The following is a 26,588-nucleotide window of genomic DNA, read 5'->3' as shown; positions in this document are numbered from 1 at the left end:
GTCTTCATTATTATCATCTTATTTTAATTTCAATATATTTATTTATCTCTAGTTCGTTACCCGGGCCTTCAGCTACTCGTGAAATATTGCAAGAAAATCTTTAATTCTAAAGCGAGAATAAAAAGCTATTTTAAATATACATTGATTTATAAGTTTTCTATATTATCTAAATCTTTATTAATTGTAATCTATAAATATCTGAATGTAAAAATTGGCAATTACTAAAATTTTTAGTTGAAGTACTCTTAAACTTAACCCATTTAATTTTGAAGTAGCAACGTTTAAATGATATTTACACACACACACACATTTAAATACATATATAAACACTAGAAACCTATCCTAATTAGTTGCCGCCAACCTCCAAAGGTCCTGGCCTCGGAAAATCCCTCACCTACCCGGGAATGAGTCCGCAACCCCGGGTTGAGAAATGGGTAGGTTTCACCGAGGCTGAAGTTATTGGTTTTAGCGCCAAAACAGTTTCTGGAATTGTGCCAACAAAGAAATAGTTTTGAAGAGAAACTTCTGAATTGTGCAGCAACAATTATTTATCATGCTAGTAAAATTGGCAACAATTTACATATATATGCAATAGGTTTTTATTTTTTTATTTGATATTTCACGTACTATTTTAAAAAAGGAAGGATATATTTAAATATTATTTATAAATACAAGCAATTAGACAGTTTTTTGTAAAGCATTTTTCTTTTGTATTAAAATAAGTAGAATATTTAATCATCGCATCGTATTATAGAGAGCTTTTCGCGGATATCAAAATAGAAAACTATTGGATTAAAACCAGTTTTGTTAGCACCGAGTTGCCAAAGGGCCGTGCTAACAAAACTGTTATTAGTTTTATTAATGCACATTTTATATAAGTAGAAAACTGTCTGTATTACGATGCTATACATGATTTTTCATATAGCTGAGAACCAGTTATCATACAGTGGATATTAATCGGTTTCAAAGCCATACTGGAATATCCATTTATAATAGGAAAGAAATATGTTTGTTTTACATATATCAAAGATTAATAAAAAATAAAGGCAATTACCAAGTTTTGGGTATAGTCCCTTTCGTGGCAACGCACCTTAAAGGGTGTTTCTTCGTATTTTCACAGTGAACAAGTTCACAACTGGTTTGTAACCCGAGGAAATCATTATGAGCCGTAATGGAACCAGTTATTCAAAGTTAGTTTTCAGATAAAAATTGGTCTAGATGAAAAGTTAGCAATGAGCCGCACATTTACAGTTTTAGTTTTGACAGCTACAAACATTTTAGGTAATCTATTGGGAGCGAAGCTACTCAATATCTGTCCTAATCTTTCCTGACGTCTGTATGGTTCTTTGTGTAGCCTCACAGTTTTTTAGATGGATGATTTGGAATATAGGTTTCAAGTGACGCAATTCACCTTTCGCGCCACTCAAAGATACTTGTTTTTATTGTATTTAAAAAAAGGAAAAAATTATAGCTACATTTTTACCCTAAAATGTTGAAATGTACTAAAATGATGTCATGTTTGAACTTTCACTCAAATGTTCTTCTGATTTGTGTGTTGATTGGTTTGTTCATAAAACAGAGAAAGATTTAGTTTTATAGTCTATTGACTTAATTTATATTACAACACAATTTGATACTTTTATTAGTAAATATCTATGTGATTACTAGTCACCAATCAACTCCGGAAATCGTCTAAAGTTGTCTTTTTAATGTTGATTTTAAAGTTTTTAAGGAAGTTTGAATAAAAATGCATATAGGGGTTAAAGTAAGAAACAAGGACAATCAAAAGTCTAGTTTTGTTTTCCCATAAATAGTGACAAATATTTTAATAAACAAATATCCTATTATGTAAAGTAATAACTAACGAACCGATTGAGTTCTCCCTTCTAGAAAAGCTTCACACAGGTCCTGGGTTGGTTTTATGCTATTTTATTTTTAAAGACAAGTATTGCTATTTTTCTGCCTTTCTCTACCATTTTGAATACAAAGCCTCTTGATGCTAGGGCGTAGTTTCTGTTAAAGAGTAATTTGTATCACTGGTTATGATTTAAATGTGTAAAGTTATGTTAATCATGATAATTTGTATCTAAAGGCAAGTAGTCGACATAAATAATACCAATAATGGCATTAGAATACAATAATGCCGTCAATATTTCAGTCATTTCCACTTCTAAATTGTAGCATTTGGATAATATGTCAATTATGACCACATTGATTTGATGTCTATTGTCGACATAAAGATTGTTTAGTCAAATGTTATCTTCTAGAATAATTAAAGTTTAAGAGTTAAGATTGATCTCTGGGGGCATAGTGTCGCTTCGGGGTCTAGAATTCTCCCTTAAAACATACTCCGAGTCTTATAATTGCAGTGTAAAGCTAGACAAAAATTGTGCTACTCAACAGACAACCAACCCTTTGTTTACACGTTATTTGTGTAAGTGTCATAACTGACTCACACCTGTTTATGGGCCAAGGCAGTCACCCTACTCTTACTATTGATAACACGTGCCTGACAATGCAGCAGTAGGTACTATTTTTAACGTCTCTAGAGTAAAGATAGTCATTAATGTTTTAAAATTTCTTCAGTGCTGTGTGCAGCTTTTTCTCTCAAGATCTTCGATTTCTCTTTATTTAAAGTTTTAGGAAATACTAAATAGTTTAAATGTAATAGTCTTTTAATAGCTTTTCTTGTGTTCCATGTACATTAAATTTCAATAAAAATTTATTGAATTCAATTTACTTATTGATCTAATGAAAGATATATAATTAAAACTAAATGTTATATACAGTTTGACTTCAGCAAGGCATTTGATATGATTTAATCGATGTATGTTTAGAAATGAATTTATTACTACTTAGATCTTACACTAGATTATCATGTGCTCTAATAAAGTGAACTTTGTAGCTGAATTAAATAACGATCCCCTCCATCCCCTCCATCCACCCCTTTATCCCGTTCAATCCCATTTTACTGGATAAACGAAGTGACCAATAAATGACAGGGGAATTAGCAACAAAAATTGACGACAATTTTTTCCCTGTCATTATATTCCCGTATATTCTACATCCATTGATTCAACCGATGTAATGTTTAGGATTATTTGTCTTAAAAAAAACAAAAAAAATAGCTTATGAGTGAAAGCTCTACTGAGAGAAAATTTAAGGTCATGCACTGATTAACCCCCGCCCCCATCCTTCCCTCTTTATTTTTAAATTAATAGAAAATAAGGGGGTTGGGTAGTTTTTCGTTTGTTTGATCATTACTTAAATACAGGTTCAGTTAGGTTATATTAAGTACTTGCTATCCCCAGAGGAACCCTGCAGGAGTTAGTTATTGGGGAATAAAACCTACCCAATTTATTTTAAATTTATTTTCAGTGAACAACCGGCCTCATTTAAACTATTACCATTCAATCTATTTTAGTGGCAGGTCATGTAACAGACGAGCTGGAAACCCTACCCTACATCACAGAAGAAATTAGTAACCTCACTGTAGTGGCGGGAAGAGAAGCCATTTTGTCTTGCCATGTCAGCCATCTTGGATCATATAAGGTATCACAACTTGTCAGCCATCTTGGATCATATAAGGTATCACAACTTGTCAGCCATCTTGGATCATATAAGGTATCACAACAGATCATGTCAGCCATCTTTGATCTTATAAGGTATCACAACAGATAATAATAATAACAAGCTAATTAATTGAGGCTAAAACAGCGAGTAAATATATATAATAAGTTCGAAGAAATAGAATTTTAGATCAACAGACATGCCTAAAATAGAGGTAGATTGAACCTTACAGTTGCAGCCAATGAGAGGGTTACATGTTAGTTTTAAACTGTATTAGCTTCATTCCAATAATGCTATTGATACAAATAGGATCCAAAGAAAAATTTACTTTAACATAGAATGGCAAATAAGCAACTAAATGAAATTTTTAACTACAAAATAAAAGTTCTAATAGTTAATAGTTATTTCTCGCATCGTATTATAAACGGCTTTCCGCGGATATAGAAAGTACAATTATGAGATTAAAACTAGTTTTTTTAGCCCCGTGGTGCCAAAGGCACCGTCTAAAAAAACTGGTTTTAATCTTATGATTGTACATTTCTATATTCGTAGAAAACTGGATATAATACGATGCTAGACATAGTTTTTTCGTATGGATGATAACCGGTTCCTATCCACCGGATTCGAATGAATACGAGAAAAAAAATTCTGTTACTTCCATGTTAAGTAACCAATTATTGAAACAAAAAGTAATCAGATAAAAAATAAATTATATACAGAAACAATAGAGAAAAATTAACTCTGGTCAGAAATAATGGAATAAAAATGTAAAAAGTAATCAAATACTGTAAGCATAAATCTGCTTTAAAAGATAGAAATAGTACTACAAAAATAATAAAGTCAAAGGTTATATTAAAAAATTGTAATTTTTTTTTCAATATTTTATTTACTTATTCTTAAATTTCTGGTAAAGTTAAATATTTTTTCTGTAGCTGTTAAATTAGATTAAGTGAACTGTAAAGGGCAATCAGAATACAAATCTCTGTAATACAAAGATTTTTACCAGGGAGGGAGGGGGCATTGGGCTGTTTTATACAGTAGTCCCCAAAGTTTATGATAACGTTTTCTTATTCGTCGGCTTAATAAATTTGGGCGCTATAATGAATTATGATTTGTTGATTTATTAAGTTGAGTGTCCAAACGTTTCAGTTACTAATTGTAATCTACAGAAGTGGTGATTTTTGTTCATAATAATTTGGGATGTACATCAATTTACCGGCCTTGTCTTATCCCTTTAGATCCCTGGATTTTTACAATTTTCCATTTCTATAATTTTTTTTTCTTAATTTATTTATCTTTAATTCTGATTTTTATATTTTTTTTCATACAACTACAAAAAGAGAACCTTTTTAAACTCACATAAAAAGGATCTAATTTGAAATTAAGAAAAACTAAGTAAATGTTAACTAAGTTAACATAATGGCAAGAAATAATAACTTTGTTTTTCCCTTTCTTCCAAAGTTTTAAACACATTTTCCACAAATATTGCAGATTTGCACATATTATTTTTGGTTGTCAGGTAATAAAGACCATATTTTACAGAAACCAACAAACATATAAAGTGTTTAATTTTCACCAGTAACAAGGATTAACACTTGAAGAGTGTCAGAACTGAATAAGTAGAATATAAATGTTTAGATCTAAACAGATTTGGAGGTAAATATGTTGCAAAACTGCTTAAGTACAGAATTCTTGTTAAGGACATACTGACATTTTTAGGACTTGATTATAGAGAAACTTCACTTACAATAATGTACCTTGTTAATATATAGAAAAATAGAATTTTAAAAATCAGATGAATAGGATAATTTCTTCTAAATTATTATCTTTGGATAACAAAATAACTTTTAATATTAACTTTATAACAATTTCATCTTATCTTATAATGCCAAAATATCTTTCTTTGCTGTTAACCTCTTTTTGACATTGTGTTTTAAACACTATTATTTCTATCGATATACAATACTGATCATTAAAAAAAGTTACTATTACAACAACATAAAAAGATTAATAAAAGAAAGCCAATATTTTAAATAAAATTGCAGCTCTTGATGTTTCATCATTGTTTTTCTTTTAGGTTGCATGGGTGAGAGTTGATACACAGACAATTCTAACTATTCATAACAGTATTATAACTAGAAATCAAAGAGTATCTCTTTCTCATAGGTAAATATTATAATTCTAACTATTCATAACAGTATTATAACTAGAAATCAGAGAGTATCTCTTTCTCATAGGTAAATATTATGATTATAACTATTCATAACAGTATTATAACTAGAAATCAAAGAGTGTCTCTTTCTGATAGGTAGATATTAAAATTTTAATTACTTCTGAGAGTATTATTACTAAAAATTAAAAGAATCTCTTTCTCATAGGTAAATATTATAATTATAAATATTCATAACAGTATTATAACTAGAAATCAAAGAGTATCTCTTTCTCATAGGTAAATATTATAATTCTAACTATTCATAACAGTATTATAACTAGAAATCAAAGAGTGTCTATTTCTCATAGGTAAATATTATAATTCTAACTATTCATAACAGTATTATAACTAGAAATCAAAGAGTGTCTCTTTCTCATAGGTAAATATTATAATTTTAACTTTTCATAACAGTATTATAACTAGAAATCAAAGAGTGTCTCTTTCTCATAGGTAAATATTATAATTCTAACTATTCATAACAGTATTATAACTAGAAATCAAAGAGTATCTCTTTCTCACAGGTAAATATTATAATTCTAACTTTTCATAACAGTATTATAACTAGAAATCAAAGAGTGTCTTTTTCTCATGGGTAAATATTATAATTCTAACTATTCATAACAGTATTATAACTAGAAATCAAAGAGTATCTCTTTCTCATAGGTAAATATTATAATTCTAACTATTCATAACAGTATTATAACTAGAAATCAAAGAGTATCTCTTTCTCATAGATAAATATTATAATTCTAACATTTTATAACAGTATTATAACCAGAAACCAAAAAGTATCTTTTTCTGATAGGTAGATAATAAAGTTTGAATTACTTCTGAGAGTATTATAAATAAAAATCAAAGAGTATTTCATTCATAAGAGTAAATTTGTAATTGTAAGCCTTTAATAGCCATATTAAAATTCTATTTGTTAGAAAACTGATAAAGGGGTAGCAAAGGAAATAAAATAAACTAAATTTTTTTGCTTTAGTGAAGGTAAAGAATGAGTGCCATAAGGATGTTTACAAGCACAATACCATACAATAATATTACAGAACAGTTATAAATGACCAAGACAAACTCTTATTTGTTATAGTTCTAAATTTGTTGTCTTTAGAATTGAACTAAACATAGCCTTATCTTTTTATAATTAGATTAATTTGTGTAGGAAATTTGGTGCAAGCTACAAGCTAAAAGATGTGTTTTCCTTCTATCTTTTTTTACAAACAAAATTTTATAGTAGTAAAAGAATTTACTTCTATACAGAGGAACATGATTCTCTCCCCCTCTGTTTTTCAATAAGTTTTAGCTTAAATGGTTAGTAGGAAAATGTTTTATGACTCCAATGCAATGCAATGGTGAAAAGAAAAGCCATATTTAAAGCCATAATACAGTGAGTAAGGCAAACATATTTGCCTCTTTTAATTAATTCAATTAGGGAGTTAATTTTTCTGTAGGTAAAACTGAAATTGCCCATATAGAAATCTTTTGTGTAACCTATAAACCTAGAAATCTAAGACCAACAAAGCTAAAATAAATGAACCAGTAGATTAAGAAACCTTCTAGACAGACAGAAAAACATTCAGCTTATTAAAACCGCAGATGTTCAAAGTCAAAATTTTACAAAATCGAGTTCTTTTATGAAAACAAATTTTCAAGTACTAAGAAATCTTTATAATGTTTTGTTTAGGGAACATAAAGAGTGGAAGTTGCATATATCAAGCGTACAAGAATTAGACAGAGGATGGTATATGTGTCAGGTTTGATTTTTTTGCAAGGATCGCCTCAAGGAAAACTTTTTACAACTATAAAAATCAGCTGAATATATAAACCTAATATGGGAATCCCAATTTTGACTTTTCAAACAAAAATTCAAAGCACCCAGACGGGTTTAAATTTTAGGCTTGGTCGTGGCTGACGCGAGGCTGCCGAGCCCTGATTTAAAAAAAATGATTGTATTTCAGGCTAGACTAACCTTTGCAGGGACTGGATTGGTACATATGGACATCTTAACTATAGACAACTTAAACATGTCTTTCTATATGTTAAAACAAAATTATTTTTCAGCAAGGATGAGGACATGATTTAATCCAGCGAATATTTATTACTTTCGAGGCCATAGGGGAAATTAAAATTGTTACATACTTGTAATATTATGTATATACTTTAACGATTTAGCAATGGATTTATTAATACAATTAAACTCTTCTTTTTTAAAGATAAAACTTTGGTACAGAACTTGTGAAGTACTTATGATTTAATATTTCCCTTAGGTAAACACAGATCCCATGAGAAGTAAGAGAGGATATTTAGAAGTTACAGTTCCACCCAGCATTGTTGACCAAAGGTTTGTTAAATATTTGAAAAACATGAGATGTCAATATGGATAAAGAATATACGTGGATATTATGCCAGGGGAAAAATTGTCGACAATTTAGGTTGATAACATGGAGATCATTCATTGGTCAGTTCGTTCATCCAATAGGAGAGGAGGGGAATCGGTGTATGGGGTGTATGAGAGAATCTTTATTCAGCCAGCTACAAATTTTACTATATTGGAGTATATGGAAATCTGGTGTAAGATCCAAGTAGTTATTAATCCATTAATGTCAGTATGTGTCTTATTCCTCAATATTTATCCAATATGGAATGAAAGTTTAGATGAAGAATATTTATTAGGGCTCGCCTTATCATTTTAGAAACCTATTGTTTAGTCCCAATTAGATTGCATAAAGAAATACCTTACGGATGGATCGCCATTTAAGAATAGATTTATAAACAATACAGTACTATTATTTTAAAATTATAGAAGGCAATCACATCAAAAGTATATCATCCTTGCTTAAATAGCTTGGGATTATGAAAAAAAATATCTTTAGGAGTTCAACGGACCTAGTTGTGAGAGAAAAAGATGAAGTAAATATGACCTGTGAGGCCAGAGGTTATCCTATACCCAAGGTCATCTGGAGAAGAGAGGATGGGGCTAAGATGCTAGTCAAGGGAAGAGGTACGACTTTACTTGATGATAAAGTAATTGAATGTTCTTTATTTCTTTGTTCAGTAAGATCCGAAAAGGGTTGAATATTTGGAATATTTGCACAGGGCTTTGACAGGGGATTTGACACCCCCTTAAAACAAAATCTAGGGTTTTATTATTTACATCAAGATGTGTGTTCATTTATCGTCATGGGGTGTGAACCTTAGGTTTTTTTAAAGAAAATTGCAAAAAACAAACAATGATGACAACATTCATAAAAGCGAAGCACTGAAACGGTAGGACAAACGCACATAACACTTATTCAGTGTCAGAACTGAATAATCAGAATATAAATGTATAAGAGTCGAAGCAAAATTGTAAGTAAATTTGTTAAAAAACTGCTTAATACAGGATAATGTATATGGACATACTTACATTTTTAGGACTTGATTATAGAGTTGCTGCGCTTATAACATTATACTTTGTTGTCCCAGGAATCAATATACCAAAAATCAGATCAATCGGATGATTAGATCACATAAAAATTTGTTGTTAAAAAAGTAAAAAAATCAACATGTTTAAAATGGACGTACGGACATTCTTGTAATGATTATAGAGTTGCTACGCTTTCTAAATCGTACCTAACTACTAAAGGAATCACCATGCAAAGTTTGAAATCGATAGGACAATTCTAAAATGCCTAAATTAACGGACGGGTGTACGGACGGACGGACCGACCCTAATTATAGAAAAGCTTCGCTTTTAAAAATGTCCTACAGTATATTCAGACAGACTGTTGTCAAAAAAAAACTAAGATAAAAGTATAAAATTTTCAAAATGGAAGAAGGCAAATATTTTTTTGCAACCAGTAAATTATGAAGGTGTGCGACTCTTATACAGTATTATATAAGGGGGGTGTAGAGTAGACCCCTGTTGAGAAAAGATAAAGATTTACATTTTAAAAAAGAATTATTTTATACCGAAATTATCCAAAACTTACCAAATACACATGAACTTAAAACTTTATCAATTAGTAATAATTAATGTTGAAATAAATATTTATTTGGATAAGTGTTAAATTGATTTAATTTGTAGTAATAAGAAAGGAACTGAATTGAGAAGGTTATTGAAAAGTGCATAAATTAGCTGGCAGTATATAAATATCCTGCCAAATTACTTCTTGTATCCAATTTACATCCAACAATCCAATTGTTCCCTCCAATGTTTTACATTGAAAATGTTGTTAAGCAAACAAATACTGTACTCAAATATACATTATTCACCTTTCCAAACTAGATATTTGATTAGACAAAGAAAGTTGTTGTGTTTGTGTGTGTGATTTCTTACTGAGGTGCAGGTGTGCATATTTTGCACATTCTTTGCCAATAATTTGCATCCTTACCAGGGAAAAAAGGATTAGTGAATAGCAATTAATTTCTCTTCCAAATTTAAAACTAAGTTGTATGCTATTTTTAAAACATTTTCTAATGCATCATCTACACATTAATCATTACTCATACTTTAAAATTAAGAAGGTCATGGTTATAAAGACATAAATGTATTTTTATGAACAATTTATCTCATGTTAACCTTCCCTACCAAAAATACAAACATTGAAATCGAAAATTCCTAATAAAATGGCAATAATAATAGTTATGTTATCTACATGTATAAAACTGAAAATTAAAATATTAATTTCTTTTTTTACTATTTAAGTTTACTAGCGGTTACGCCCCTAGAGGCCTCTAGTGGCACTTTAAAAGTTTTTTCTTATATTTTTTGTGATTTCTCTGTGGAGGGTGGTTGTACCCTCCCATAAATAGTTATAAACCTTCCCGGGACCTATGAGAAGCAACCCTGTTAAGGAGAACCCGAGCGGTTAGCTTGATCCTTCAGTACAAACAAACAGACAGACAAACACACATGCTGTTACTTTATTATAAGGATACAATATTATGTTATTGGGCCAACAGTTTTAAAGTGAGATTGCAGCCATACAGCTCCAAACAAAAATCTTGAACACTTTATCCGCAGTTTTAAAGAATAAGTTTTTACTAATCTGCAATAACAGCTGATAAGTTTAGTGAAATAATAACTTCCACCAATATATACATCTATTAAAACTAATATAAATTTTTATAAATAACTAATTATTTTAGGTAAATCTATGACTGGTAAATCTCTGGTATTTGAGAGTGTAGGACGTGCTCATATTGGCACCTACCTGTGTATAGCCAGTAATGGAGTTCCTCCCTCCGTCAGCAAGAGAGTTCAACTTAGAGTTCAATGTGAGAATAATTTTATTAAAAATAATCGCGGCATTATTAGGGTCAGTTGTGCACCAAATAATAAAATCTCTGTTTCGTGCAATTTTGTTAAAGAATTAATTAAATTAAATACTATTACAACTAAACTTTCATAAACTTTATATAAAAAAAACTGTATGTTCTACCTGTAGAAAATCTAACCTTTTTTTCTTAGTTCCTCCAATGATGTCAGTACCAAGTCAGTTAGAGAGAGCTAGACTAGGTGGAAATGCTACTCTCAGGTAAAAAACTAGTTTTTCATTGCTAAAATCCGCTAGGTTCATGGTCAAAACCTAAAAAAATTATAATGTAGGTGTCTTCCATTTTTTTTAGAAATTAACAACTAAACAAATTAAAATTTAACTTGTTATTTACAAAAAAAAATTGTTGCCTTATAATCAATTCTACACTAAGAATTTTAAGTTTTATCATTTTGGTTTGTAAAAATAAAAAATATTAATATTAAACTTAATATTAAATACTTCAAACTTTGGACCAATTCTGTTTATCTTGAATCAAACTCTTCATAGATGTAAATACATGTAATTTCTAACCAGTATTTTTGTTTGACAATTCAAACAAAATTTACAACTGTTAAACAATTTCATCCTTGTTTATTTATAGGTGTAGATCAGAAGCCTACCCAGCAAGTATTAGTTATTGGGTCTAAGTATTCTTGTTTATTTACAGGTGTAGATCAAAAGCCTACCCAGCAAGTATTAATTATTGGATCTAATAATTCTGGTTTATTTACAGGTGTAGATCAGAAGCCTACCCAGCAAGTATTAATTATTAGATTTAATAATTCTTGTTTATTTACAGGTGTAGATCAGAAGCGAACCCAGCAAGTATTAATTATTGGATCTAATAATTCTTGTTTATTTACAGGTGTAGATCAGAAGCCTACCCAGCAAGTATTAATTATTGGATCAACAAAGATTCTGGAATTGTCAATACAGGTAAACTACAAACAGTTGTTTTGAGGGATCAATTTCCAAACGTCATTTATAATTTATCAAAGCAAATCTACATTATCCACTCTATCCGTTTGTTTGTTAGTGTTTTGATTTATTTCTACCATTATATGCTATGAATGCCAACGTAATGCGAAAATTATCATTATAAGGAAGATATGTGCTAATTAATCGGCTGCTATAAAAGATAGGTAAAATATTTTCTATGAAATTTGTTTTGCTTACAGGCATCTACTCCGTTCGACTGTTGGTTTGTTTATATTTTGACAGGGGTATTAATACTAAAATTGAAGCTCCTAAATTGTCTATTAAAAAGGGATACATTTAAAACTTTTAGCCAAAGTGTCCCGAATGACGTAATATTATAATGGTTCATTATTTGTATAAAAGTGATCTATGAACACAATTGCTCCAGTATTTGTCATATTATTATTTACTATTGAATCAATGACAAGTACAATAACAATCTAAATAATAAGTAGCAAAACTATAGTAGCGAAACTGTTTTAAATTGTAAGCTAAACATAAGGGAAAAGGTATAGAAAGAATGGGTGATAAAAGGTAAGAAAGAGAAAGAAGGAAAGAGAGAGAGAGAGAGAGAGAGAGAGAGAGAGAGAGAGAGAGAGAAAGAGAGAGAAAAAGAGAGAGAGAGAGAGAAAGAGGATTAAAGAAATTCAAAGAAAAGAAAGAAATAGAAAAATTGAAAATATACAGAAAGAAACAGAAATGAAAAAAAATAAAAATTAATGTAGTTTTATTTACTACAAAGGTTCTAAAATATACCGAATTACTTGATGTACGGACGAACATTATTATTATTAGCTTTGCTAGATAAAAAAAGAAACATCCAATTATGCATATCTATTGATAAACCAAACATGCAAAGTGTTAATACCAGTGTGCCATAACTTCCGCTTAATAGTCATGTATTACATCGTATTATGGACACCTTTCCGCGGATAATAAAATAAATAATTATAAAATCAAAATCAGTTTCGTTATTTAATATTTGTTTAAAATTATCTGTAATACGATTCTATACATGATTTTCTAGTAAGGCTGAGTACGGGTTCTAATCCAGCGGATATTAATCGGTTTGTATAACCTTACTCCAAATTATTACAATTCGAATAACTTCTATTGAGCCTTTAATTTCTATCCCTTTTCTCTCTTATGTATGATGGAATTGATTACTATATTTGTAATAGATAGGTACTACTACATTCATTTGAGAGATTTTTTTGATTGTCCTTTATGATCTCGTCCTTGATTTGTAAAGTGATGTTTCCCAATTATGAAAATATGTACACCAAAAGCGCAATAAATAATTTTTTATTTGTTTCCCTAATTTTGGCCTTAGGTGTCTTTGCCTATATATTGTGTCATTTATTTTATTTATTTATTGTCACTTTGTAGTGAACCAACTCTATTATTACATCAGTCAGTTGGTTGTTATCATTTTTTTGTTATCAACTTTAATATATAATAATTGTGTTTCCAATTTATATGACACCTAGACTTCAGGGATCTAAAGGGATAAGATAGTGTCCGATAAATTGCTATATATCACAAAATTACCCCTTCTGTAGATAACAATTAACAGTTGAAACTTTTGGCCACTCATCTTAGAGAACTAGCCACCAAATTTTTTTAATCCCCCCTCCCCCCCCCCCAAAAAAAAAAAAAAAATTTACCCCGGGGGTAAAATTTGCTTGAGGGAGGGGGTAATTACCCCCCCCTGAAATCTGTTGGCAGGGGTAAATTTTTTGGGGGGGTTATTTAATAATGTAAAAAGTAACTACCTAATTATGAAATATTTAGTAGTAAAAATGCGCGCGAAGCTCGCAAAAAATTTTGTTGTTAGGGATTATTTATTTTGGGGGGGGGGGGTATTTCTCCTCCCAAAATTGTTTGATCAGGGTAAATACCCCCTCCTAAATGGTTAGGGGTGCCTACGACACCCACAGGATAGGGATAAATTTTAAATTGTGGGGGGGGGTAAACACCACTTTACCCCCCCCCCCTCTTGGACGTCCTTGATCCAAGTATATTTTATATCCAATCCTTGTTATGTAATTAATCCAATGAGAGCAGATGCTAAAAATATACAATTAAACAAATACATTCTTTATGCAAATAAGATGTGTAAACTTAGGTCTTTAGTTTTGGTGATAATTTGGGGAATATGATCATATGCAGGGAGGGAGGGGACATTAGGCTTATTATTGTACTAGTCCTCAATTTTTTATTGTAACTGTTTCGTATTTGTTGGCTTAATAACTTTGGGGACTTTAATTAAATTTCAATTGATTGGTTCATTATTAAGTTAACCGTCCAAATGTTTTAACTATTAATTGTTATCAACAAAAGGGGTACTTTTGTGTATCATCATTTGGGATGTACATCAATATATCTGCCAATTTCTTTTGCTGGCCTTAGTTCCATACATTTAATAGACAATGTTTTAATTGTTAATAGTACAGATACTCTATGATTAGGGGTTGTCCATTCCATATGTCCATAATTATAAGATAAGACCAATTTCATTTTTGTATAATTTCGATTACACTATTATACTACCATTTTTTCCATTAATCTATCTCTTCTCCTAATTCGCAGTCACATACATAAATAAATACATTATATTTTAGATTAGATAGTAACCCCAAGGTGTCTCTGGATATCATTATTATTATTATAATTCAGATAGTAACCACAAGGTGTCTCTGGATATCATTATTATTATTATAATTCAGATAGTAACCACAAGGTGTCTCTGGATATTATTATTATAATTCAGATGGTAACCATAAGGTGTCTCTGGATATCATTATTATTATTATAATTCAGATAGTAACCACAAGGTGTCTCTGGATATTATTGGTATTATTTTAATTCAAGATAGTAACCCCAAGGTGTCTCTGGATATCATTATTATTATTATAATTCAGATAGTAACCACAAGGTTTCTCTTGATATCATTATTATTATTATAATTCAGATAGTAACCACAAGGTGTCTCTGGATATCATTATTATTATTATAATTCAGATAGTAACCACAAGGTGTCTCTGGATATCATTATTATTATTATAATTCAGATAGTAACCACAAGGTGTCTCTGGATATTATTGGTATTATTTCAATTCAAGATAGTAACCCCAAGGTGTCTCTGGATATCATTATTATTATTATAATTCAGATAGTAACCACAAGGTTTCTCTGGATATCATTATTATTATTATAATTCAGATAGTAACCACAAGGTGTCTCTGGATATCATCATTATTACTATAATTCAGATAGTAACCACAAGGTGTCTCTGGATATGATTATTATTATTATAATTCAGATAGTAACCACAAGGTGTCTCTGGATATTATTGGTATTATTTTAATTCAAGATAGTAACCCCAAGGTGTCTCTGGATATCATTATTATTATTATAATTCAGATAGTAACCACAAGGTGTCTCTGGATATCATTATTATTACTATAATTCAGATAGTAACCACAAGGTGTCTCTGGATATCATTATTATTATTATAATTCAGATAGTAACCACAAGGTGTCTCTGGATATTATTGGTATTATTTTAATTCAAGATAGTAACCCCAAGGTGTCTCTGGATATCATTATTATTATTATAATTCAGATAGTAACCACAAGGTTTCTCTTGATATCATTATTATTATTATAATTCAGATAGTAACCACAAGGTGTCTCTGGATATCATTATTATTATTATAATTCAGATAGTAACCACAAGGTTTCTCTTGATATCATTATTATTATTATAATTCAGATAGTAACCACAAGGTGTCTCTGGATATCATTATTATTATTATAATTCAGATAGTAACCACAAGGTGTCTCTGGATATCATTATTATCATTATAATTCAGATAGTAACCATAAGGTTTCTCTTGATATCATTATTATTATTATAATTCAGATAGTAACCACAAGGTGTCTCTGGATATCATTATTATTATTATAATTCAGATAGTAACCACAAGGTGTCTCTGGATATCATTATTATTATTATAATTCAGATAGTAACCACAAGGTGTCTCTATATATCATTGTTATTATATTTCAGATAGTAACCACAAGGTGTCTCTATATATCATTGTTATTATAATTCAGATAGTAACCACAAGGTGTCTCTATATATCATTGTTATTATAATTCAGATAGTAACCACAAGGTGTCTCTGGATATCATTGTTATTATTATAATTCAGATAGTAACCACAAGGTGTCTCTGGATATCATTGTTATTATTATAATTCAGATAGTAACTAAAAGGTGTCTCTGAATATCATTATCATTATTATAATTCAGATAGTAACCACAAGGTGTCTCTGGATATCATTATTATTATTATAATTCAGATAGTAACCACAAGGTGTCCCTATATATCATTGTTATTATATTTCAGATAGTAACCACAAGGTGTCTCTATATATCATTGTTATTATAATTCAGATAGTAACCACAAGGTGTCTCTGGATATCATTGTTATTATTATAATTCAGATAGTAACCACAAGGTGTCTCTGGATATCATTGTTATTATTATAATTCAGATAGTAACCACAAGGTGTCTCTGGATATAATTGACCACATCACAAATATGAAGCTAGAAATATTCAATGTTCAACAATCAGACTTTGGAGTTTATGAGTAAGTAAATATTGTTGATTTTTCAGTAATTTGACTGTGTATTATGTAATGAAGGATAAAAGATCTAAATTGAAAATTGTAGCTTTACCTAAAAGTGTCTATAAAGCGAGCACAGAACCCCAATCAACCCTTCCATTTTTTTAAGTAATTGTAAAAGGAGGGTGGGATATTATTTATCTTTATGCCTAACCACTCCTAGGGTCTACCCTGTCCCCAATATACTTAACCCAACCTGACCAAAAAGTAAACACACTGACGAATACCCCCCTCTTATTAAGATTGATTAAACTAATAGATACAAAGCCAACCTATAGTAAGACCATGTGACTTGTATGTGAATAATGATTAATTTTCATCACCCTGGTGTGCAAAATTTAAAAAATACTTACATACCACTCATTTTAATATTAATAAAAAATTACTTCTATTCACATTGTAAATAATTTACAATAGTATCAAGATTTATTCATTCTATATTGTTTTGGTTAATGAACTTAGACCTAAAGAAGGCCTTTGACTGATAAAAAAAAGCAATTTTAAAATGTATGCACAGGGCCCAAAGCTGAAAAAGGTAAAATCCATTCAAAGAGCCCAAAGTACATAACCTGCTTCCAAACACACATATATCCTAAAATAAATGGTTTAATTCAATACTTTACGCAATTTCATATCATATTTAGCAATTGGGTCATCATGTGGGGCTAATTTCATATGACCAGATTATGCATCAAAACTTTTACAGACTTTTATTGGTTTTGTTACAAATGTGTTTGTGTGGCTGTTTATTTAAAGGAAAAAGGGTTGTAAACAGATAAAAGTAAAAGCATAGAGGGGTCAGAGGTTCACAGGATGGGGGCACTGTGCTGACTTTCAATTGGGTCTTATACCAGCCAATACCGTTGTAAATATTAACACTGCCAAGTCAGTACAAAAGAACAGAAAGCATTTTGCTAGCAGACAAAAGGTCCCTACCACTAGAACTAGAGAGTTTTCTTTGTTGTACATCTATTCTTATACATTTATTGTATAGCACTTTACAGGTTGGGTAAGGACAAATTGCTCAAATTAATTTACATCGCTTTCTTCCTACAATAACAATTATTTGTGGATGCGCCCCTATAATCTAAGAGATATGTATTCGAAGTGTTAGAAAAAGCCGAAATATAGCCTAAAACAATTCAAAGTCTTATCTAAAAAAAATAAATAGCCTAAAACCATTTATCGACCTGTATGAAGTTTTAATAAAAGGGAGAGCTAAAGCAGTTCAGTAGTTATCGAAATCTTAAGCTACAGACTAAAAAAACCTTATACTTTATCTTATAGGATAAGCTTCTATCGTTGTACATTTTTAAAAGCGAAGCTTTTCTTTAATTAGGGTCGGTCCGTCCGTTTTATTCGTTAATTTAGGCATGTTAGAATTGTCCTATCGATTTCAAACTTTGCATGGTGATTCCTGTAGTAGTTAGGTACGATTTAGAAAGCGTAGCAACTCTATAATCATTACCAGAATGTCCGTACGTCCATTTTAAACATGTTGATTTTTCTACTTTTTTAACAACAAATTTTTATGTGATCTAATTATCTGTTTGATCTGATTTTTTGTATATTGATTACTGGGACAACAAAGAACAATAACATAAGCGAAGCAACTCTATAATCAAGTCCTACAAATGTAAGTATGTCCATAAACATTATCCTGTATCAAGCAGTTTTTCAACAAATTTACTTACAATTTTGCTTCGATTCTTATACTTTTATATTCTGATTTTTAAGTTCAGACACTATACAAGTGTTAATGTCCGTTTGTCCTACCGTTTCAGTGCTTCGCTTTTATGGATGTTGTCATCCTTGTTGTATTTTAGGTGTGTGTCAAAGAATTCTCTTGGAGAGACTGATGGAAAAATAAGATTAAACAGTAAGATATTTAACATTGTACAAAATTGCATCGTACTAAAGACATTTAAAGTTTTAATGAATTTGTGGAATGTTTTGACTATAAACAGTAAACACTGCAGCCAAGTTTATGCAATAAAAGGGTTTCTCGTATTTATTCGAATCCGGTGGATAGGAACCAGTTCTCATCCATACGAAAAAACTATGTCTAGCATCGTATTATATTCAGCTTTTATAATACTATGCGAGAAATAACTATTATGTTATACAACAAAAGTGCACGATTCAAATCAATTTCAGTTTTTTTTTTATTTGACTTTTGGTTCTTGGTTTATTTCATAAAATACTTTCGAGTATATGTACATTTATGTATTGTACATATATTGTATATGTGTGAAATTAATACTTTCTTTGAAACATAGTTATACAGGTTACGAAACTATGACTGTTTTATTACGAACTTTGTACTAAAAATAAAAATATAAAAGTATAGGGATGTCTACCTGTTTTTCCCAGAGTCTCGTTAACCACTTAGTCAATATAGTTTTCCTTTACAATGAAGCTCCTTGTAGGCCATGAATATTTTGGGAGAGGTTAGCCCCAAGTATAGCACTTTTAAAGCAATTCTTAAACATTTAAAACTTTCATCTCCAAAAATTCTTATAAACTTTCCCTTAACCTTTAAGCTCCCCTGTAAAATAGAACGATATCGGTTCAGTGGTTGTCGAGATAATTTTCTGCAGACAAAAAAACGCTTACTACTTTATGTAATAGGATTATCCACAAATCCAAGATTGAGTTTGAAAAACAATAATTATTGTCAGTTTGACCAAATAATGGTATTTGATCTTAATAAGGTATTTTGGCCAGGGAGGGAGGGGACATTAAGCTGTTTATCACATTAGGTCCCAAAGCTTTAATAAGGTTTTCTTATCCGTTAACTCGACAACTTTGGAGACTGTTATTGAATTTTAATAGTTTGGTTCATTAAGTTAAAGTCTAAACGTTTCAACCACTAATTGTAATTTACAGAATGGGTAATTTTGTGTATCAATTTATCTGCCATTGTCTTCTACCTTTAGATCCTGTATTTTGGCATTTTAATCCTGTTTTGAAGTGGTTTATGAATGGATGAAAAATCTATTGATCATTTAGTGACTAATCATCAGATATATCTTCGTTACAGAGTAGATGCGCTTATAAAAAGCATCTACTTATTTTTAGTAAGCATTCTCTAATTAAATATAATCATAACTATTTTATGTTGTACAATGTAGATATAAGTAAAATCGTTTTTGTCAACCAAATAAAGAATGTTATAATGTGTATTTGGGGTAAACTTTTATACTTTCTTTCCTTATATTTAAATTCAAACTTTTAATTGTGTGCTTTTACAGGGTGGTAATTAGAAAAGACCAGGCAAGCCTTGAGGAAGAGAAGGGGGGGGGGAAAGTTCGACACTTTACTTAAAATTTTTTTTTTAGAAAAGAAAGCAGGGGAAAATTGTGGGAGGATATTTTTATTCGGACGTTTTCTCTTTCTAAAATAGTCACAAACCTTCTTTGGACCCGAAAAAAACTTCACTGTAAAGGAGAAAAACTTTATTCCAGCGGTTAGCCAGATATTGAGCTAGAGATACACACTCAGACAGACAGATGGACACATAAACATCCTGTTACTTTTATATAAGGATAATTCATAGAAAGATTATTCTATACATATCTTTACTGTATTGAAGTAAGACTATTTTTTTATGGCACCCTGTAAGTTTCAGTTTGGTAATATGTGTGTGTGTGTGCGTTCGTGTTTGTGTGTGTGTATTCTTTTTGTGCAAGAATATGAATTAAGGGAATAAATCAGACAAAGTCACAAGAAATAAAGATAGTACAGGGCAGGCTTAGTGTAAACATTATGATCTTTAATAACAAATAAATAGAAAACTTTCAATAAAAAAAATTACTTTATACTTTACCTCAAAGGGCCTGTCAAGGATTGAACCCACCCACCATCCCCTTATTTTTAAAATAAAGGGGAGTGTGGACATTTTTTTTCCTACGCCTAACCGCTGCTGATGGTCCCAACCATGCGGGGCTGCGTAGTACACAATATGACATAACCTAACCTGACCAAACCATCCCCCTTCTATTTTTTTTAATTTAATCAAAATATATGGGGGAGCAAGATTCTATGCCTAAAAAGAAATACTTTTAAAAACTTGTTTTCTTTATTAATTGTTCTTTTTTTTAACTACCTAGAATCTAGTTCCTAGCTTTATGTTTAGTGGCAGTCACAGGATTTTGTCAGGAGGGTGACACCCCCTTTAAACCAAAATCAAGGGGGGCGTAATACAGAAAAGAAAAAAGGTTTAATTTTACTGCTAGGTGGTTACTTACTTAACCCACTTATTTTAGCTAGGGGATTGAAACACATTCTACTACCCCTTTCTTAACGCCTCTGGAAAATATGTATATATTTAACTGTTTGTATTTTTGTGTGTAGTATAGTAATTATTTCATAAATGGTATGTGTTGTTGCCACGCAAATAATAAAAAGATTGATAGTGAGATAGACACAATTTTAGCTGGATTTGTGGCACATTGTAACCATTATAGTGAAAAGAATTGTACAGGGCACGAAACTTATTTTTTCGAGTACGTAGCCTGGTTTAATGTTCTCGTTAAAATAGTACCTAAGGACGTCCAAGATGGCCGGGTTTGGACGGTAAAAGGGTGTTAACCCCCTCTCCCAAACTCCACCTCCCCCCACTAAAAAAAGAAATAAACTAGGATGTCTTTGCCTTCTGCTTCTATGTCCGGAACGTGACACTAAAAGTATCTAAATTGGTTTTAAACATTTTATTTCTTCGATTTATATAGACCAAATAACGAAATGGATGTCGAATAGATTAATCATTAAACATCTATCGAAAATAATTGAGTGTTCTACAATGGTCCAAACACTTAATAATAATGAATATATAACAAAGGAATGACAGATGGAAATGAGGTAGAAGACAAGAGTACAACAATCTCAACAAAATCCTCAAAACAATCAACTCTACCAGCTTATTACAATTATCCTAAATCTAAGAATGGTAATTTTTATTTTAGATTTTAAAATTAAATGATAATAAAATTAATTAATAACCCCCAAACTAATTCAACTTTGGATATGTTTTTTAACTTTCTTTCCTCAGCATCTAAATATACTTTTTTTCACCTTCGCCCAAATCTATCTATCTTATGTGTAGCTTGCTGTGTGTTTGTGTGTCTCATAAGATCTAAGCGACTGCCTTCTAAAACTATTTCAATTTTTGAAGAAGTCTTCAATAAAACATCTTTTAATATATCTTTTAATTATAAAGTTCTGGGGAGGGTGTTACTCTCAATTTCTCTCGAGGACAAAGCCCAAAGCTTTTCATCACTTTTTTCAAAATCGATTCTAAAATGCAAAATACTAAACTTGTTTGAATTCCTGTTTTGAATTACATCAGAAAAGTCCATAAAGTATAGAATTTGTTTTTGTATAAAGTTTTTATTGCATATGATTTGTAAAGGTGTAAAACATTCAGATACATAAATATAAATACAAGAATAAAAAATAAAACCTTTTTTGGTACTATCTCTGACATTGCATAAATGTTTTCAGAGATTTTTATTTATTTTATCATATTTTCCAACCATAGGTAGATTTGTGGTTAAAATCAGCGCTCGGCAGCCGCGCAACAGCCACCTTGGATATCATACTTTTACAGTTTTAAAAATCAGCTTGAAGTCTAAACCTGACCAAAATACGGGAATCCCATTTTTCAAAACACCCAAATTGGTGTAAACTAGAGGTTTCGTCGCGGATGCCGAGCAATGGTTAAATTCTTGATTGAAATGATAAATGTATTGCATCAGTATAAAACAGTAATTTAAGAAATATAACTAACCAATTGCAAATCAAGCAATACCCCACTCTAATAGTTATGAGTTACAAATCAATAGTTATGTAAAACATTTAAAAAGGCTTTAAAAAATTATAAAAAAGCACCATTTCCCATAAAAAAAAAACCAGATAAATATGACCCTAAACTAAAAATAATACTTAATTGACTTTTTATAATTTCAGATTGGCTACGAAACGAAATCCTAAAGATCGGCAACATGGAACCCGACAACCCTGAAACTGAATCACAGAAAAGACAAAATTCTGGGCTGCCCTATGCTGGCTTCTCAAGTGAGGGGCATAGGCCCCACCTTTCTGTGATAACATTGTGCTCGTATTGGACTCTATTCATTCTAATTATGATATAAACATATTGGTTATTGGTCTGGTTTTTCAATTTACCCTTCTCTTATAAATAACCCTCTATAATATAAATATGCTGCTCTATAACTCGGGTATGTCCTACTAAAACACTAACGGTCAAGACTCAAGTAAATGACTAAAACATCATTAATTTTGCAGTTTTTAAAAAATTCAAATTAAAAACACATTATTTTCGACAATTTATCTACAATAACATCAAAAAATCTTTTTATCTTTCTTTTTTTTTCGATTAAAGGTTGTAGTAAAGTGTTGATTGTTTAAAATTAAATGCATTATCTAACAATAGTTTCATTTTCAGGCATACATTGACAGTACATGCCAAAATCTTTCCCATATACTGCACAAAAATTGTTGTGCTACTTATGGAAAACGGACATAAATGTCAGTCGGTATTAAAAGTTTTTCGTGGATATTGGAATCAAAATGCCGAAGGCCCGTGCAAACAAAACTGGTATTAGTTTTATGATTTTTATTCTAGTTTTCGTGGCAATTGTCTATAGTACGTTGCTATACATGCGTTTTCAGTATGGCTGAGCTCTGGTTCTAATCCAGCGGATATTAATCGGTTTCGAAGCCATACTGGAATATTTATTCTGATCTGATAATAAATATTTATTTCAAAGAAGTTTATAAATTTATTGGCAAAGAAGTCATATTGATTTCTGTTTGTTATTATTTAGGTTTTTTATTAAATTTTTAAACGTTTACTTTTAAAATCAGAATACATATAATTGGGATAGATTTTCTTTACATGCCCCTAAACTTCTATATCTTTACTGAAGGGATAAACTAATAGAATAAAAATTGTAAAGCAACATTTTGTTCTTTTTTAAAAGGAAAGAAATATAAATCTGGAAACCATCTTTACAGATCTGGTCATAAATTCATATCAATCAAGTTTGTTTTCATTTCTACTAATATTTTGATTTTTTAAATGTACAATATCATAACTATTTACTAGGGTTCTGTAGCCGCAACTAAGCCCCATTTGAATGCTTTTAAATGTTTTTTTTTTGTATAGGGATTGTCTTATTTGGGTCAGGTTTAGACTTGCAGCTAATTATTAGAATTGTAAAAGGTTGATTTCCCTGAGGCTTAAAGTTGGTTGACGCGCGGCGGCAGAGCCCTGATATTTACCCCCAATTAATACAACTCTACTCAAGTATCTTTAGCATATTCAATTGTAAAAAATAGATAATAAATATCGAAATAGTAAATGCAAGATTGATACAAATATGATTTACTAATTTATGCAGTTCTAGAATTGTTAATAGCTACTCCATAAAAAAAGAGCAATTCCTTTCTAACTCAGGGATTAAAAGGAACCAGACAATGGCCGATATATATTGATTTTAAACTCTACATTCATGAAACACAAAATTTCCTTGCAATTAGTGGTTGAGGTGCTTGGACGCCCATCTTAATGAACCAACGAATAATAAGAAAACGTTATTATAAAACTTAGGAGACTATTGCAATAAACAGCCAAATGTACCCTTCCTCCATGATTCTTTATTTTAAAAATCTTTAAGTTTAGAAGTTAAAAGATCCTTAAAATCAATCTTATATAGAATTATATTTTAGCCTTTAAAGGACATATGACCCCACAAAGCAATTTCCCTACGGAGCATAATCCTTAAGGAGGTCACCAAACAATTACTTAACCTTATAAACTTTAAAGAAGAATCAAAACTACTTTTGATAGACAAAACCAAGAAAGCATTGTATAATTACTAAGCTATTACAAAAAGCACAACCTTTTTATCGTTTAACTTTTGAATATCTATAATGTTAGTAAATCATATATTAAATAATCAAAAAATAAATGGATTAAAAGAATTTTAATAATTTTGTGTTACATTAGCCTCCGCCAAAAGACACAATTGCAAAAATTTTTGTTAGGGTATAAAATGATGTGAGTTTAGTAAAAGTTTATTTACAATAAGGTAACAGGATATATGTCTGTCTGTGGCTGAAGGTCTGGTTAACCACTGAACCGACATGGTTTTCCTTTACAGTAAATATTCTTATAGGTCCTTCCAGAGATGGTTCATAATGAAATCCCAATAGAACTCCATACCAACCAATTGTTTTACTTTTACTTAAAAAAAAAGAATTTAAAGTGGAGGTTTGACCATCAAGTTCCCCCAAGAGGCCTCTAGGGGCGTACTATTAGTACCAAATAGTAGTACTAGTTAATTTTGACTATTTAAAGAGAGTGAAATGATACTTTATGCGGAGGTGAAGTTTGACCCCAATTATGTTATTGTGTATTTATATATGATGTAAGTAGTGCAGTATTACTACTATATTAACCACTGATTTAATCATTATCAAAATATAATTATTAATTATTGTCAAAATAAATATTATAAAATTTGATATGTTTATTAGTTATTATTAGTAGTTACTCTACAATTAAAAAATAAGTTTTTAAGTATAGATGTATAACCCAGACAACTACTTGGCCCAAGTGTTGGAAACCCTTTTCGTCTGCTTCTGCTCGCAAATTGTTTTCTGCTCTTTTGTAGTGACTAGGCTTTGTTAACATTTCCGATGCTATGGCTGATTTCAAAGATCCAATGAAAAATCGGGACATGAAATAATCATAAAAGGTATAATGCACAGATTTCCCAAAAATGTGTATGCATTATTTTAGCTTTTTTAGAGTTGGATAGTATTTTATAATATCCAATTAAATGTTTTATGATATCTTGTTAATAAGAATAATAGCTTAAATTTTTTGTTTTAACTAATAGTTGAGATTTACCTTTTTAAAAAGATATATATAAAATGTCTTTTTAACATTTTCCTACCATTTCTTTAAATTCTTGGACAAAAATATTACATTTCAAAGGATGAATAATAACACTACACTTTGAAACACGGATACAAGTTTATAACAACAGACGAAAAAAATCTCTTAAACATTAAATATTATTATACATGAATTTCTGCTTTTGGTAACCATTAATGAAGTTTAAAAAGGGTTGATTTTAACGCTATTGTATTCTCCCTTAGAAATAAGCAATTATATATGTATATAATTGGTTAAAAAAGATAATATCATTAAAATTGCGCAAACATAAATTAAAAATTGGACTATGAGCTATATGTAAATCTGTCCACAGGGCAAGGACCCTGTTCCGATAAAGTAATGGGTTTTTGCAAATTTTGAAAAAGGAGTCTAAACAACTAGGACCAGGTAGATACTGGATTATCTATACTTAGACATATATTAGATAGAAAGATGAAATAAGACTGACGGAAATTCATAATACATACCGTCATGTAGCTTTGCTACATTGAAGGAAAGAGTTTGTAGAAATGTCATTGAAGATAAAAAAATCCAGTTTTACAGAACATTCATTTTCTTGTAAATCAAAACAAGTATAAAAACAAGACATTTAAAATTACTGAAAAATGCTCTGAAATTTGCCTTATTGCTAATTTTCGCATTGAGGACTAAATAGATTAAGAAATTGACTGATTCTTTTATCGTCAGCAGAAATAAAAAGAATGCATGTCTTAAAAGGAAATTTAGAACTTTCCCTGAAAGTGACTATTAGTGATCACAGAAACCCCCTCAATATTTTTAAAATTTAAAATAAGGGGTGGAGACAGTTTCCTTATTGTCTCACTATTGCAAGGAACCCTTGGAT

The 26,588-nt window shown here is 30.3% G+C and overlaps 1 protein-coding gene across 1 annotated transcript; it reads left to right on the top strand.

Moving 5' to 3' along the window:
* Positions 1-1,199: 1,199 nt before the first annotated feature.
* On the top strand, positions 1,200-25,300 carry LOC145311965 (lachesin-like). The gene is made up of 13 exons (XM_080151042.1): positions 1,200-1,281; positions 3,425-3,552; positions 5,648-5,736; positions 7,467-7,536; positions 8,050-8,123; positions 8,656-8,783; positions 10,913-11,041; positions 11,235-11,301; positions 11,948-12,018; positions 16,623-16,719; positions 18,582-18,634; positions 21,599-21,706; positions 22,726-25,300. Exons 1-13 carry the CDS (start codon positions 1,233-1,235, stop codon positions 22,908-22,910), a joined length of 1,248 nt encoding a protein of 415 aa, XP_080007168.1. The 5' UTR covers positions 1,200-1,232; the 3' UTR covers positions 22,911-25,300.
* Positions 25,301-26,588: the final 1,288 nt, after the last annotated feature.

The sequence above is a fragment of the Acartia tonsa genome, chromosome 2 (genome assembly GCF_053477335.1).
Source record: "Acartia tonsa isolate MP-2025a chromosome 2, ASM5347733v1, whole genome shotgun sequence".
Lineage (NCBI taxonomy): Eukaryota > Metazoa > Arthropoda > Copepoda > Calanoida > Acartiidae > Acartia > Acartia tonsa.
This window is presented reverse-complemented; position numbering and strand designations above follow the sequence as displayed.

Excerpts from the sequence above, each read along its gene's own strand:
- LOC145311965 (XM_080151042.1), top strand. The coding sequence starts at position 1,233 with ATGAGCCGCACATTTACAGTTTTAGTTTTGACAGCTACAAACATTTTA. Across the intron at positions 7,537-8,049 it reads GAGGATGGTATATGTGTCAG|GTAAACACAGATCCCATGAG; the intron begins GTTTGATTTTTT and ends TATTTCCCTTAG. Across the intron at positions 8,124-8,655 it reads CCCAGCATTGTTGACCAAAG|GAGTTCAACGGACCTAGTTG; the intron begins GTTTGTTAAATA and ends AAATATCTTTAG.